This window comes from Sebastes umbrosus, chromosome 22 (assembly GCF_015220745.1).
Source record: "Sebastes umbrosus isolate fSebUmb1 chromosome 22, fSebUmb1.pri, whole genome shotgun sequence".
Lineage (NCBI taxonomy): Eukaryota > Metazoa > Chordata > Actinopteri > Perciformes > Sebastidae > Sebastes > Sebastes umbrosus.
The window spans coordinates 19,818,161-19,834,887 of NC_051290.1; the positions used below are offsets into that span (position 1 = coordinate 19,818,161).

The window sequence follows — 16,727 nt, forward strand, 5'->3', positions numbered from 1 at the left end:
GAATGTGGAATACAGTTCTCTCTCTCTCTCTCTCTCTCTCCCTCTCTGGCTGTGAATACACGCTTAGCATGCACTTAAGTATGATTTATAAATCATACACTTGTGGTGTGGCGAAGGGAATACTCTGTTAAACCTGAGAGATTAGATTTGCATTTTGATCTCTTGTAAGAACCAAGATGTTTTGTCGTGATTATATGGTGCTTTGTTGTGGTAAGCGACGGGCTGTTGACTGTATATCGAGATCCCTGGGTGTGTGTGTCTGAATCGTGCATGGGGGACCTACAACCACAAAGATGGTTCGCACCTTAACTGCTGTTAGCTGGGTGTCTCCAGACAGTTGGGGGGTCCACGAGGAGCGGAGGAGCTCCACTGTCTCTGGATGGCTGCCAACGCTCTGACCTTGTGGCGGGCACAGCCGCTGTCACTCCCTCTTGAGTTATGTGAGAACCTGTTTTATGATGCAGTTTTCTTTCTTTTTTTTTTTTCTTTCAAACCACCGCTCTGCGTCTGACTACGGCTCACCAAGCGAGCACCTACCTGGGTGCTGTGATTCCACGGGAACCGCCGACACTTTTCTTTATAAGAGCGGCGCTTTTCTGTGAAATAACTCCCATAATTTGCCCTAAAAGCTTCGCTCCCTGGTCTTGTGCCAGTGGAGACACCCGAACCCCACTCCCTCGACAAAACCCTATAGCCTCGATCCCCCCGCAGATGCTTTGATTCGGGCCGGCTCCGACTGGGGGCCTCCGTCTCCAGGCTCATTAACAGGAAAGGAGGGGTTTTACTGGCCATGCGGCAGGCAGCCGGCATTTAAACCACCAACAAGCTCCTCCGTCGGCCCGCTGCATCCAACGCACACCCTAAAGAGTTAAAAACATCTTTCCGTCATTACTGCCCTACTGGGAGTAGGAAGTTCAGAAAGGTGTGGGGATTATTAGAGCTGAGGCGCTTGGAGATTGGTCTACACCTCGCCAGAAAGTACCATCCTTACCCATGTGGTACACAAGTAATATCTAATCCACATGTAGGATACATTTTCGATCGAGGTTTCAGCACTCTGCTACAGACAGATTTTGGCCGGTACCAAGACAGAATTGAGTTCTGACAACCATCCCTATCTCCATGATGCTCTTGTTAATAACAGATCAGGAGAAATGATGATGCGGCAGCACAGTAGCCCGGATAGTAAAGAAGAAAAGCTACAAGACCGCTCATTTGCACCTGCAGCTTCATTCCCTACTGGAGTTGTAATGGCAAAAAATAAACTGGCTCGACATCTGTTGGCAATGTCAGTAGTCTGTTTTTATGCTTGTAATGACACATTAAACTCTGTGGTTGATCCCCCCCCCCACCACCACCACCACCTCCTTCTCCACCCTATGTCCCGTTCCAGGAGAGCAGTGCCAGCAAAATCGTCTGAATGAGTGCACGCTTTGTTTTCTTTGTCTGTTTTGGGCCAAGATCTGGTCTTAGATGTGGTGGCATTCTATGATCGGATAATTCCTTCCACGTCCCATGGTTTAAGGTGTGTGTGTGTGTGTGTGTGTGTGTGTTTGTGTGCGCTTTTACCGCTGCTCGCTTGGCAGAGCGCAGGGAGTGCAAACAGTGGCAATGGGTGGCAGGCAGGGATCCTCGGTGGCCTCTCGCCCAGCTGGAGGAGAGCCATTTGCCCTGCGAGGGAGCACCCAGTCGCCCTGGCTCGGCCCGCCGCTCTCGCCAGTGGGAACTCCTCTTGGCTGCGGGCTGACGCCGGCGTAAGCGCTGACAATCACTGACACATCACTGGCTGAGGCCTCACAGACACACAACATTACACAGGCCTGAGTCACAATGAAGTGCTTCTGCTTGTTCCTCACTTTCATATCTCCACAACATTCTGAATTGTTTTCACAGAGATCACTTTTTTTTCTGAATTCAAAGTAGTTTTACATGTTTTGCAAACTGATTTTTTCTTTGGAATTTGTAGTCAAATACAAGTGAATTTGGCACGCACGTTTGCTTCAGGGGTATAAGGCCGTCAGGGGTATAAGTGTGGTTGGAGCGAGATAAAGACGCAGCACTTCCTAACCGTGCTCCCTTATCAGCGCAGGCCAGAGCGCCATCAAATACATTAATAAAACAGCGCGTTGTGAACTGGTTCAGGCGCATAACTCCGCCAGCTGCGAGTCAGAAATCAGGGCGCATATTTCAGATGTTTTTCAGAAAGGTACGTCTGTAAACCAAACAATGCAGAATTTATGAACTAGATGTGTGTGTGTGTGTGTGTGAGAGTTGAAAGGAAGTTGGCGGCTAAAACCAGTTAAGCCTCGCTAGTATCACAACCAGGCCGTCCCCTGAACTATGATCTGTGGGCCAACTTTTCTCTCTTGGGAGAGTGGGGAATTTCCCAGACCCCTAAACACCCCCGCCATCGCCATCTCTCATTCCCTCTGTCCCCCCCCGCCACCGCCACCGCCACCTCCCCTCCCTCCAGACCAGTCGAGACGTGCAGGTTTGAACCCCTCTCTCTGTGTTTCTGGCCTCCCATGCCCATTGCCACTCAAGCAGCAGGGGTCCGGTGCATTTGTCTCATAATTATCCGACTGGATGGGGGGGTTCTGAAGATGAAAGAGGCGAATCACAGAGCTCCTCTGTCAAAGGTCTGTCTGCCTGACTGGGGGGTTTTGGATCTATCTCCCTTGTCCCCTCTCTCTCTCTCTCTCTCTCTCTCTCGCGGCATCCACCGCGCACCCCACCACCTCTACTCCATCACACAGACTTACTTTTCCTCAAGAGCTGCCTCCACGGAGCATAATCGCCGACAGTGCACGCTCGTGCACAGCCCCCCCCCCCGCCACATCCCCCCCCTCTCTACCAGCCACCCCGCTGGTTCATTCACAACTACAAAACTGCAGAAATACCCCCCACCCTCACATCCTGAAAGACTTCAGACTCTCTTCTTTTTTTTCTCCCCCCCTCCTCACACGCTCCGCCCACCAACCCATCGGCTAGCCGCCCACCTCACCCGCTTGCCCCCCCGCCCCCCCCCTCCCTCATCCGCCTCCTCTTTTCTCCTCTGCACCCTCCCCACCACCACCTTTCTCCTTCTTCTCCTCTTAACTACTGGCTAGGAGTTAATGGACTGTTTTGGCTAGTCTCCAGACGGTGAGTGTCACCTCATTAGCCTATAGCGGCTCGCTCCCAGACTGCTCCTTGTGTGTGTGTGTGTGTGTGTGTGTTTGTGTGTGTAGGAGGAGGACTACAACGACGGAATGTCATTGGTCTGTCTCCCCCTCTACCCCCCCACAACCCTCCCACCACCACACACCCCTTACCCTCTCCCTCTCCCCTTCCCACCACTACAATGAATGAGAAAACACGCATGCATAATTAAATCTATAGTCTCGTCCTCACTCCACCCTCCCTTCCCTCCCTTCCCTCCCTTCCCTCCGTCCTCCACAGCCGTGCATTAAAAAAAAAAACTCCTGCTTGGAAGTTTGCCACCGTGGAAAAAAAAAAAAAAAAGCGGTGTCTTCGAAACCAGAGAGATGTAGCCAACCTTCCACCCTCGTATGGACCTATTCCTTTCTTATCCCGGCCCGCCGAATGGCAGGGTGGCAACAGCGGGCGAATGTAAATGCCACCCGGTCCTGCCAGTCAATTACGCCGCAACAAAGCTAATTGTTTGTTTGGTGCATACCAAAAAGATGCCGAGGTTGGCCATTGATGGGCCCATTGTTTCAGCGCAGATGCAAAGTTCTTTTTTTCTCACAGGCCAGACTTGACGCTGATTAAACCTGTGAATGATGAGACCACACTTTCGGAAAATCGGCTAATCTACGCAGCTGTTAGAAGTGTAAAGCCTACATCTCAGAATTATTTTCATTATCAGTGAGTCTTTTGATCATTTTTTTCAATTAGTTTCGTCCATAAAATGTCAGAAAATAGTCAAAATTGCCCACCAAAGCCCAAATTGAAGTCTTCAAATAGATTGTTTTGACTTATTAACAGTCACGAATCCAAAGATATTCAATTTGCAATGATACAAATTGAGAAAAGTTCACATTTGAGAAGCTGAAACCAGCCAACATTTGTATTTTTTGCATGGCCTGAGTCAGATTGAAGTGACTTTGCTTGTACTTCTGCTTGTTCTTTTCCTCACTTTCATATCTCCACAACATTTTGAATAGTTTTCACATAGATCACTTTTAAATTTAAAGTAGTTTTACAGGTTTCCAGACTGATTTTCTTTGGAATTTGTAGTCAAATTGAATTTGGCATGCACGTTTGCTTCAGGGGTAAGGCCGTCAGGGTATAAGTGTGGTTGGTGAAGTCTTCAAATAGCTTGTTTTGACTTACTAACAGTCACAAATCCAAAGATATTCAATTTGCAATGATAAAAATTGAGAAAAGTTTACATCTGAGAAGCTGAAACCAGCCAGCATTTGTATTTTTGCATGATAAATTACTTCAAAAGATGATCAAAAATGTTCAGGATTGATTACCACTAATTGATTAACTGACTAATAGAATTTCACTAATCATATATATGAATATATCTGCAACACTGGGATGGTGCAAGGTGCCCTGAAGTTAAGATAAGAAGTTTGTGCAGCACGCTAAGAGGAAAGTGACAGGAATAGAAAGAATAAAAACGGGCTACAGAAAGAGGAAAAGGAATGTAATAAAAAAAGCAAAAGGAAAGGCCACATTGTGAGAAAAGGACAAACAGAGAGAGAGAGAGGGAGAGAGAGAGAGAGAGAGAGAGAGTGGGAGGAGGTGGAAACGTTAAGTGGGACGCAGTGTGCTGACTGGAGGCCAGCCTGCTCATTTTTCATGGGACAGATGAGCCACTGTGTCGCGTTGTGTCGTGCAGTTTGTCTGCTCGCTCGGCGGCTGACTGCATCGCACATGTACGGCACAGATCAGCTCGCTGCGGGACGCTGGGTGTGTTACCCCCCCCCTCACCCGCCTGTTTGTGTACGCATGTACAGTATGTCAGTTAAACGAGTGTGTGCGCCATTCTAGAGCGAGCGTTTGACTTTGTGTTTGTATGCACAGTATATGTAGAGGTGGGTAAACTTTATTTCCCAAATTAAAAGGTGGGGAAGTTGAATTTAGATGGGTTAACCCTCATCTGCATCCTTGGTTTTGTGGCTGTGTATCCCTTTGTGCTCGCCAGGTTCTTCCTTCTCCTCTCCCGGGCCGGTGTGGCTAATGATCCGTCAGGCCATTCAGTCCCTTGTTCGAGGCCCACTCGCCGCTGAATGCGCTCCCTCCCCGTCCACACTGTTTGGTGACCTCAATGAGGAGCCTGTTGTCCTCCCGGCTCGGTTAAAATGCTCTCCTCTTTTCACTGCCGTGAGAGTTTACTGAGGAGAAGGCACAGAGACTCGGCGGAGAGAAAAGAAGGGCCCGCTCTTCACCGGCATTAGTATGCACCGATTAGAAACAAACACACACTGATGATGAGCCCGACGCACACGCGCGCACGTACACACTGGAGGTGGCAACATCGAGAGACGCACACGGGGAGATACAAGTGAGCTGGGTCACACACAGTCAAACCGCACACACACATACACTGTATGGCTTCTCATTGTTCTTGTCTGGGCTCGGATCCCACTTGATTCCATAAGTCTCAAAACCCTGACAGTCCTACTGTGTGTGTGTGTGTGTGTGTGTGTGTGTGTGTGTGTGTGTCTCCCCTTCTGCTCTATTGAACAAGTCTGTGGTGTCTGGCTTGGAGAAAAGAAGGCAAAATGGCATTGTTCTCGCAGACGTTTCAACTTTGCCCCTCTCACTTTCTATCTGCCTTTCTCTCGCTTTTCGTCTGAGAGTGTGTCTGTGTGTGTGTGTGTGTGTGTGTGTGTGTGTGTGTGTAACTCATCCTACTGTACCTGCATTCCCCGTCGGACGCAGTCATCCGATAGGGCGGCTATCCGGATTACCAGGTGCTCCTTTAAGCCAATAAGAAATACTTGCCTTGTTCCAATTATGAGATAATCATTACAGTGTCACACAGTGTATAGGCTACATTGGGGGGGAACATAGTCGGTCTTAGTTTGTCAAAGGGAACACAATACTGTGCATTTCATGTCTGTGCAGAGGTATCACGCATATTACATCCAACAATAATGCATGGAGGAGATTGTAAGAGAGGCAATTTTTCAATATTGGTGCTCAAAAAGTGTTAAAGTTGAACACACAGCTCTACAAAATACATTCATTTTTTCTTTTACTGCTTATTAAAGCTCATCTTCCTTGTGAGAAACCCCAAGATGGCGTCCCAAATGGCTGCAGCGCCCGTCTTCCCTTCACCCTCGGCTTCGATATCGCTTTCCTTTCGGCCAGGTCAGGTGCCAGCCCTTTGCAGAACGCCGTGCATGAGTCCGGGTAGGGGGCGGGAGGGGGGTTTTTAGATGCCAGAATTTTGTGTGTGTTTGCGGGGAGGGGTCGGTCGGCGGCGGCAGCGGCGGCGGTGGCAGCGGGTGGGGGGGCATCGCCAGTTGGCAGGCTGGCACACAATGGCTGGCACGATAAGATCCTCCCTCTTCTGCGGGCAGATTTCCTCGCCCATATCTTTTGTTTGGCTTGTTTGGGTTGCGGCTCATCCTGATAAAGGCCACTTTGTTTAGACAACAAAGCGCGAGGGAGGGAGAGAAGAGAGAGATAGAGAGACAAAGAGATAGAAACAGAGAGAGAGAGAGAGAGAGAGAGGGGGCATTAAAAAAAAAAGGCGGCAAAAGGGGGGGAAAGCGCCAACACAGATGGAGACATTAAAATAAAAGAAGTGTTAAAAAATAGGAGATATGAGGAGGGGAAAAAATGAAGAAATTGTAGTGTGCACTTATCGCCGGGATAAGACGATATCGTCACAGATATACACAGAGGCGGGTATGAAAAGATACAATAGCTGGGGGGATACTGTTGCAGGCGCAGCGATAGACAGATAGCGAAGGGGGGAAGAAAGAAGGAGATTTTGGAGAGCAGGTTCTGGCGGCTGTTGGAAGCCAGCCCGAGTATAGTGTGTGAGGTCATCGACGAAAAGCTGTGAATGATAGAAACCAGGAGCAGAGGAGGACACGGGACAAAGTACGCGCACATTCCATACCGGCACATGTACAGTCATTTACACATACTGTCAAGACTTGCATGACCCCCAGTGTGCCGCACACACACACACACACACACACAGACATTTGTGCATTTCCAAGGAAGGACAAACTGGCCCTCCTGCAGCAGGAAGGGGAAGAAAAAGCAGGAGGACACTGAGCAGAATGTCTGCTCAGGCCACATCAAATATTTACTCAGGAGCAGCTGTATTGTCGAAACATTACGCATCGGAGCTGCTCCGTAATTAGGTCGATATTTTCTCCCCTCTCTCTCTGTTTCCCCGACTTCTCCGGGAGTCCACCCCTCTCCCACCTCTCCTCCACACACTCCCCTTCCCCTCCCCTTTGCCTCCCCGGGCTGCTGAAATGCGTCTTGGCTCGGGACCCAATGCCTCTGGCAGCCAGAGTGCTATACATGTGCACAGAACCCCGCTCGGCATAAAATGGCTGCCAGACAGGCTTCTCCTCCTGAAATGTCGACAGCGGTATGCATCTGCGAGGGTGTGCGCGGCGCGCGTGCGCAACTTTTCTTTTTTTTTTTTGTGTGTGGTGGAGGGTATCTGTACGTGTCTGCAAAGTGTTTGCGGGCTCGAGGAACGTGCACCCAAAAAAAGAAAGTTTCCCAAACTATGTGGCTAATTTAATCCACGCTGCGTGTGTGTATGTGTGCACGTGTGTTCCGCAATTTACTGGGAACAGAATGGGTATAATGCCAAAAAATGAGAGAGGGTGGGTTAGGGGAGAGAGTGTTTTAGTGATTATAAAAATCCAGGCGAGCAACACACACTTGGGCGTGGAGAAACCGCACGAGAAACTTTCTTGCAGAGCCAGATTTCTGTTGCCATTACCCGTAATTGCCCTAATCGTTACAGCGGTATGATAAGTATCCCACCGGACAAGAAGGTGTAAGAACTCGTGGACGCATCCAAAATACCCACAAGGCCTCTCTCTCTTATCCTTTTTTCTTTCCTTTTTGCTGAGTAACAGCAGATAATCTGATTCATACGCGATACTGTTTTTTTCACTTCCTTCATGAACCGGTTTGTTTATTTAAACAAGTGGCAGGGACGGAGGGTGCCAAGAAATGTTGTTTTTGGAAAAGGGCCTTGTGTGTGTGTACGTGCGTGTTTGTGTGTGTGTGTGTGTGTGTGTGTGTGAGAGGGCGTGTGTGTGGTGTCTGGCCCTGTGATCGAGGCCTGCCAAGCTCCCAGGGCAAAGCCCAGCCTCCTCGACCGCAACTGTTTATTTACAGGTTACACTACTGTTTATTTGAAGACTATCGGATTGGCTGGGCTTCTGCACAGGACACCTTTTTAGATACAGATACCAGGCTGCCAAATATCCCACTTCTTTACTTTATTTCAGACACTTTCTTAACTGCATTTTTTCTTTAATTCACTGGCAATTTATTCACACTTAAATCCAACATTTTGCAATCCAGAATTATCTTTATTTAACCCGTCTATGATCTAAAAATTGAGACTTTGTTTAAATACCTGTTGAGTGATCATAAAAGTGATTAGATGTAAAAAAAAAAAAAAAAGTTGAGTAAATATAAACAGCACACTCGCGGCTCTGACAAATGTGCAAGCGCTGCTCTAAACAGTGTAATAATCACCCTGAAAGGAGATGAAGGAGCACGGAGCTGCCCTTCTCAGGTCAAAGGTAAAATGTAATGCAATAGGGGGAGGTGTTTCCAGCTCCGGTGCAGGCCTGGCAGATGCGCCATATGCTCGCATCCCACCTTGAGTCATCCAGGTGGTCTCTCCTGGTGCTACAGTGGGGGCCTCATGCTGGAAGATGCTGCCTGGGATCTCTAATTGCCGCCGCCATCTGCTCTTTTTGTCATGGTTTGCGTGTTCACCTCTCGAAGAAGAAGAAGAAGGGGAGAAAAAAACAAACCAAAAACACAAAACTCTGATCCGATCTGAGCGAACTGACGCACCTCTCCCACCTCCACCTCCTTGCTCCGTCTCTCCCCCTCACCACCATCACCTTTTTTTTTCAGCGTTTACCTCCTCTCCCCTCTCTCTGGCACTCCTTCTCCCTCCCCTGGCCTGTTTCTTTCCCACTCAGCAGTTCTCAGGGCGCGAGCGTAGACTTGGCAGTCGTAACGAGACTGATGGATGACTCTGAAAGTGGCATGGGGGGGGGAGAAGACAGGGGAGACAAGGCCACTGAGCTCCCTGCAATCACTTTATGGACATGTGCTGTGCCAAATCCACACAAACCTCCGCTCGCCCACAAAAGCTGCTTTGCACACTGTGTGAATGTGTGTGTGTGTGTGTGTGTGTGTGTAGGGGGCATCTTAAGGGACTCGCTGCTTATTGGTGCAGACCAGAGAAGGACAGAGTGTACACCTTGTAATATAGTACAGATTTTATTATTGACGTGATGATGTGAAACTTAATTTTAAACAATTTTGATCATTCATTAATTATTGAAGGGATTTATTAATGCAAATCATTTCATTCCAGCTTCTGAAATTTGAAGATTTGCAGCTTTTCTCTGTTTTATATAATTGAATATTTTTTTTTTGTAGTTTTGGACTGTTGATCAGACAAACAAAATGTCTAATGGGCATATTTCATTACTTTCTCTCGCCTCAGAAACAGAAGTTGCAGCCATAACTGCTTTAAATATTAAAACTTGCCTACGTGCGCACATAAGAGATTTAACAGAGATGCCTTTAAAAAATGCACTACGACGTGATGAGAAAGCATAAGTCACCCTCATGTTTTTAGGGAGCGCAGCAGAGATGCACCGTGAGACCATAACTTGTGCGTAATTCGTATGTTTTTAAGGCTGGAAAGAGGGTATTTTTTTTCTTCTTAACGTATGGTCCCGTTCCCTCCCTACTTTGTCATTGTTGAGCTTCGGCCAAGAACATTCTGTTTTTGCAGTGCTGTTTAATAGTCAAATTTAGGAGAGGGGGAACGGGAGAGAGAGACACAGAGAGAGAACAAGTAAGGGATAAATCTTTCAATTTTTTTTTTTTTTTCCTCCTTTCTCCTCCCCCCCCCCCCCTCTCTCTTTCCTTCTCTGTAACGCAGCTCATGAGAGCAGGAAAGGGGTGTTGTTGCAAGGCGAGGGTATCTGAGTTCACTGTCTCTATAGCTTCTCGGCTCTCTCTGCGTTAAAGACGCAGATGATAATCTCCCTGCTGGTTCTCATCGGGCCTTCTCTCTCTCCGTCTCGGGTGCAATGTGTGGCCGGTTTGGATCATTACTGGGGTCCACTCAGACGCCCGGCGCTCACTGTTTGGCAGCGGTTCAGTTTTTCTTTGCCAACGTGCAACATAGAGTTAATTTTGATGTTTCACAACTTTTTGCTGTTACGTGATTTAAAAAGGAAAAAAAAACAAAAAGGCCTGTCGGTGATCAACCAGAGCAGGAACTGCTGAGGAATGATAGATGACTCCCCTCCCATCGAGGCTCGGAGGTAAAAGACGTCAGTCCGGGCCGTCTCATACCAGAGCCTGCGCGCCGTAGCCGGTGGAAAGAATTCCACTCATGTTTCCTTGTATTTCCCCGCCCCTCCTGTCCTCTCTCCACGTTTTTGTTCTGTGCTCGTACCTTGCACAGCAGGACCGAACACATTCTGCATCCCCCCGCCCCCTCCCCGCTAACACTCCCTCAGCAGCCCCTTTGAAAAATTACCCAGAGGTCTGCCGGTAAAAAACTTTTAGGCTATCCAGTGTCAGACAGAGAGCTTTTTCCTTCGGTTTGCCTTCCCATTAATGATAATGCTGTTCAAACAAACCTGTCTTGTTTAACGTACAGTGGGTATGCACGCCTTGACAAGTAGATAAGGAAAACATTAAGGCACCTAGGAAGTCCTGAAATATACTTTATCTTTATTTTAAGTGACCTCAGTGAGTTTGTGGTTGAGAAAATAGAGGCTCAGATTTACTTATTTCTTTATTCTAAGTTACAGGATACAATATTGTCACAGCCCACAGCCACCAGGTTACCCTTTACTGGACATAATCAATGCTGGCAAAGAGAAGCGTGTTCCAGTAAGATGGCATGTTGTTGTCCTCGTGCTACACTAAGCCCCCTCCCCTCCCATCTCTCTGTGTGTTTGCAGAATCGCAGCAGTCAGGAAGTCCCAGTAACAATGAGCCAGGCAAGACCCCTCTTCCAGGTATGTACAGTACCAGTCGTCCTCCCTCCCTCCCTCCACCCTCCTGTCATCGCTCTATTGTTCCTCTGCAGCTCGCCCTCTGTACAGCGGCCTGTGTACACCATAACTTACCTAGTTTAAATAGAGTCGATCTGCCCTGAACTCAGTGACTTGCGGTGAAAATAAAAAAGCCCTTACTGTAAAAAAGAACCTGTACTGTACTGCCTTAGGTGTAGACCATATAACGTCTTTTGTCCCATGTGATCCAATGTCAACTATGTAAAATATAACGTGTTAATGCAGTCGTTCGTTCAGAGGCTGTAGCGGAGTCAGTTTAAAAGCTGGAGTGACTTTTAATACTGGCATCATATGAAACTACGAAATCTAAGGAATTTGTACTAGCTTGTCGCAAAGAAGGTTAAATAATGCTCCAAACTTAGGCTCGATTTTGGTGAGGAAAAACGGTCATAGCCATTTTCAAAGGGGTCCCCTGACCTTTGACCTCAAGATATGTGAATGAAAATGGGTTCTATGGGTACCCACGAGTCTCCCCTTTACAGACATGCCCACTTTATGATAATCACATGCAGTTTGGGGCAAGTCACAGTCAAGTCAGCACACTGACACACTGACAGCTGTTGTTGCCTGTTGGGCTGCAGTTTGCCATGTTATGATCTGAGCATATTTTTTTTCAGCTAAATGCAGTACCTGTGAGGGTTTCTGGACAATATTTGTCATTGTTTGTGTTGTTAACTGATTTCCTATAATAAATATATACATACATTTGCATAAAGCAGCATATTTTTCCACTCCCATGTTAATAAGAGTATTAAATACTTGACAAATCTCCCTTTAAGGTACATTTTGAACAGATAAAAAATGTATGTTTAATTTGTGATCGATTGACAGCCCTTATAAAAATGGCAATTTTTGAACTATGATTTTGTGAATTGAACTACATAAAATGCACCATAACTAGATAATCCTAGCTGACACACTTGTTGGAAATGATAATTAAAAACTAATAAAATAATAGTAATTTTTCCAACTTCAGTTTGACATCCGCTGCTGGCTGAGGCCGTAGTTTTTAACTTTGCATGGAGTGAGGAGGAATAAAATTAGATTGGATCATTAAAATTGAATTGTCATCATCCTAGTGGCAACATCAAACACGTTGTTAAAAAAAAAAGAGGCACTAAAGTTCTGGAGTGAAAACGTTACGGCAGATTGCACCTTTTGGCTGCGTGTCATGGAGTGTGTCATGGCGAGCCAGCTGTAGATCATATCCTCTGACAGCGCCGTTGTTCCCCTGGACTGACCCACGCTGGTGTCGTCACAATGTTGGAATGAAAATAGTTGGAGAAGTATAATTAGTTGTCTACCTCAAGAGCAGGTTCTGCCGACGCAGGTGCCAAGGAAAACATGCTAGCGAGCCAATGACTCAAGCCTTAGGAGGCCCTCTGCGGTGGCACAGTTCCCCGCAAAAGCCGTTGGCTCACTGGAGGCATGAGGCCTCGTAGGTGCCAATCGAGCCGCCCGCCCATCTCTCTGGCACGGCCAGAGTGCCCTTGGCATTGCATCAAAGCCGAGCCGGAGTCATTTGGGTGTCAATAACTTGTCTGGCTGTTTTACGTATTTTGACTGATTACTGTTGCTGATTCCTGGGCAGGTCATACAGTACGCAACGAGTACTTCAAACAATACACATGTAATTATTTTGTTCAGTCCAAATATAGATTTTCTGGAAACAGGAGGAAAGAATTTGGCTTTGTTGAAACAACTTTACTTTGCATCCAAATTGGCTTCCGAAAACGGTTAATTAACATCGGAAAGAGCAAATAATCTTTTACATCAACACCGCAGTAAATGACTCTTTAAGATGGATGTGTCTTGGTGTGACACTGTGTCTTTGCATAACGGTTATTAAGTTTCGCTCGTGTATTTCATCAAGTAGGTCAGCGCCTGCGGCTCGTTCGTTAAGCTCTCGGCAGCAGGAGGCCAAATATTGCTCCCACGTCTTCCTCACGCACACCTGTCCTGTCACTCTGCGACCGCACTGCACACAATGGTTTGCGGTTGTTAGTTTTAGACGTTTCAACTGAAATCCGGAACAGTAACTGAAGTTTTATTTCTCGTAACGCAATCATTTTCAAGTCAACCACCATCCATCCACCTTGAAACGCTTATCAGGGGTCGGGTCGCGGGGGCAACAGCTCAACCACACCGGAGCTAAAATCTCATTGGAATAGGATGAAATAAAGCCGACTACAGAAAGACAAGCGTGAAAAATACTAGATGAAGTCAGACACTGGTTAAATCCCTGTGTAGTGATCTGTTCCTCTATATTTGTCTGCGACTAAGTGATGACCTCATCTTAGTCCTCTTGTTTTTTGTGTGATCTTTTGTTCTCTTTCTAAATATATAATCTTATAAATGAATATTTTTTTTATGGGTTTCAGCCTGAAAGAAAATATTGTCCGTTTCCATTTTTTTTTTTTTTTACTACTGAAGATAATGCTTTATTGACAACGGACAAAAATGATCACTAGCTGAGTTTCCATTCACATATTTGTATGAACATTTTGAAGTACTGCCTTAGAAAATCTGTATGAAAACGCCAGCATTTGCAAAAAAAAAGTTCTTACGCTCGCTTTGGGTGTTTTTTTTCCTTTGACAAATAAGAGTCAACGCACTAAATGGTATAAGGAAACGCCACGTATATTTTCCGAATGTTTGTCTTCGTCTCTTGGACAGCATGAAACATGGCCAGTACTAGCTGACATGAAAGAAGGTGCAGAAGTCACTTGCATTACAATATGCTGAAAGGTTATTATGGATTTTTTGCCCTATGATGCCAAAAACATTCAGCCTACTGCAGGTTTAATTGAAAAAAAAAAAGAAAAAAATCACTTTACAATTGAATGGCTAATGGGCAAAATGATGCAGAATGGGTGGGAATAGTTGGAAGACATGTTGAACCCAATGTTACTGTTGATTTCACATTCAAAGAAACATGTGGCGACTCTTAAATACGTCTATATTTCAGTTGGTATGAAAGTATGAAATGAATAACAAGCATGACCGTAATAATAACCGGATGATTTCCTTTATGTCTCTGTGTCTACAGTCTACTTGGAAGACAGCTTCATCAAATCAGGAGTCTTCAGTGTTACAGAACTGGTGCGAGTGTCCAGAAGTAAGTACACACACTCGCCGTCATATTCAAACTGTTTGCACCTGAAGTGTTCTCTCACTTATCACGGATTAGACCTCTGCTCACGTTGAAGCTGGGCGGCGCTACGCCGGGAATCACATGAGGACACCAAAGTCCATGTGCTTACGAGAACGTTGAAGGTGTAAGTTTCCCTGCCCTAACAGGTGCAACCTAGTTTATACGAGAGTCAGGGAGATGCCAATCAATCACAGTGTGCACACGCCCACACGCGGCTGAGACCAGGTCTAATCAGGTAACTGAAGCACACCTTTAAATCTGTCCCTCTTGCTCAAACGCACACTAGTGTATTCATAGGTGTTTTCATATAAACATAATTAGTAACCCTCAGCTTTTTCTACTAACCTCAACCTCTTTATATTTACTGAAAACCAATGTACAGTACTGAAGTGTGGTAAATCCAGTTTGGCCAGTCTGCTTTTGCAATAAGAGAACACTCGACTGCGCTGCCGTGTGTACGAGCCTGTGTGCATCTGTATAGACATGTCTGCCCTCCGCAAAGCCGTTGAACGGTTGTTCTTCCAGCAGCCCTCTTGCCTCTGATAACCGAGGGCACCCCGAGGCGCCGTTTTTCCTGTACTTTAGCTCTGGAACATGCCCGCGGTGCACAAAGACTCCAGTCACCCCAATAACCTGTGTTTAAAAGGAACATACCTGTGTTGAGCTGTCTGTGTGTGTGTGTGTGTACCAGTCTATTCCGGTCCGATGGTTAGACTCTAATATCTGTTCAGTGCTGCAGTCAGGACTATTTTGATAATTCATTAAAAAAAAATAAGCAATCTGAATTGGAGCTGCAAGGATTAATCAATTAGTTGTCAACTATTAAATTAATCGCCGACTAATTTGATAATTGATTAATTGATTTGAGTAATTTTTCTAAGGAAAAAAAGTCAAAATTATCTGATTCCAGATTACAGAAAACTGATTATCTTTGAGTTGTGGACAAAACAAGATATTTGAGGATGTCATCTTGGGCTTTTTGAAACACTGATTGACATTTTTCACCATTTTCTGACATTTTATAGACCAAACAACTAATTGATAAATCAAGAAAATAATCAACAGATTAATTGACTTTGAAAATAATCGTTAGTTGCGACTCTACTCTGAATATGTAAACTTTGGTTCTGGGAAATTCTGATTATTTCTCACAATTTTCTAACATTTTCTACACCAAACGATTATTCAAGAAAATAATAATTAATCAACAATGAAAGTTGTGGCCCTAAAGTGATGATCTGTAGAAGTGTCTTAGAGACGAGCAGAAACGTCCATATGTTCAATTAAGTCATTTTTAAGAAAAAAAAGCTAAAATTCTCTGATTCCAGCTTCTTAAATGTGAATATTTTCTGGTTTCTTTACTCCTATATGACAGTAAACTTAATATCTTTGAGTTGTGGACAAAACAAGACATTTGAGGACGTCATCTTGGGCTTTGGGAAACACTGATTGCCATTTTTCACCATTTTCTGATATTTTATAGACCAAACAACTAATCGATTAATCGAGAAAATAATTGTTGCAGCCCTAATCTGAATATGTCAACTTTGGTTCTGGGAAATTCTGATTATTTTTCACAATTTTTTCAACATTTTCTACAGTAAACTATTAGTGGAATAAAAATAACCGGCAGATTAATCGATACTAAAAATAATTTCGTTGTGGCCTTAAAGTGATGATCTCTTGAAGTGTCAAGCAGTCAATCTGTCTATGAATTACTATACTATCCTATAGTCATATAACCCTTCAACTTCCAGCTATTAAAATTAATAATTTTACACAGGGTTTTCACAAGTAAAATCCGCAAAATTGTCCAAAAAAATCCCTCTACGTTTTGGCCGTTCACATGTTAACAAATAATATTTAAAGCTGACCTTGGTTTCTGTTTACCTACTGTATCAAAGTGTTTTCTGATGCCGCAGCGCGGTCCAGGTTGTCTCATACATAATGCTCTGAGAGGCGGAACCTACTCGTCTCGATGCTCACAGACTGCCTCTCCTTTGAAAGGCTGTGTTTTTGTTTAGTGTTTAATTTGCCCCCCTGTCCAGATGGCCGCTGCGCCGGCGTGTTTGCTCTCATGTGACCGAGCCCGCCGGTTCCAGCTAAAGCCAACTGAAGTCGAGCTGGAATTTTAAAAAGGTCGACGGACACACAGGAATTGTCACTCACTCAGCCGGTCACTCCCTGGGAAGATATCTGAGCAGCCGTCCGTCGTCCGTCATCGCGCCTCTCTCCCGACTCTCTGGGCTGTTGAGACATTCTTTGAAGTCCATCAA

General features: G+C 45.6%; 2 protein-coding genes across 15 annotated transcripts in view; both read left to right on the forward strand.

Moving 5' to 3' along the window:
* The window catches only part of LOC119481208 (serine/threonine-protein kinase pim-1-like), a 1,020,488-nt gene that overhangs the window by 102,728 nt on the left and 901,033 nt on the right, over window positions 1-16,727 (forward strand). The gene's annotated exons all lie outside the window — the stretch shown is intronic.
* The window catches only part of LOC119481204 (nuclear factor 1 B-type-like), a 69,390-nt gene that overhangs the window by 28,512 nt on the left and 24,151 nt on the right, over window positions 1-16,727 (forward strand). For 10 of the 12 annotated variants that reach the window (XM_037757939.1, XM_037757940.1, XM_037757949.1 and 7 more), the window contains 2 exons: window positions 11,184-11,240; window positions 14,347-14,415. In XM_037757939.1, the coding sequence (XP_037613867.1) occupies window positions 11,184-11,240; window positions 14,347-14,415 (126 nt within the window). The remainder of the gene's footprint in view (window positions 1-11,183; window positions 11,241-14,346; window positions 14,416-16,727) is intronic. The other 2 variants (XM_037757943.1, XM_037757944.1) reach the window with 1 other exon arrangement.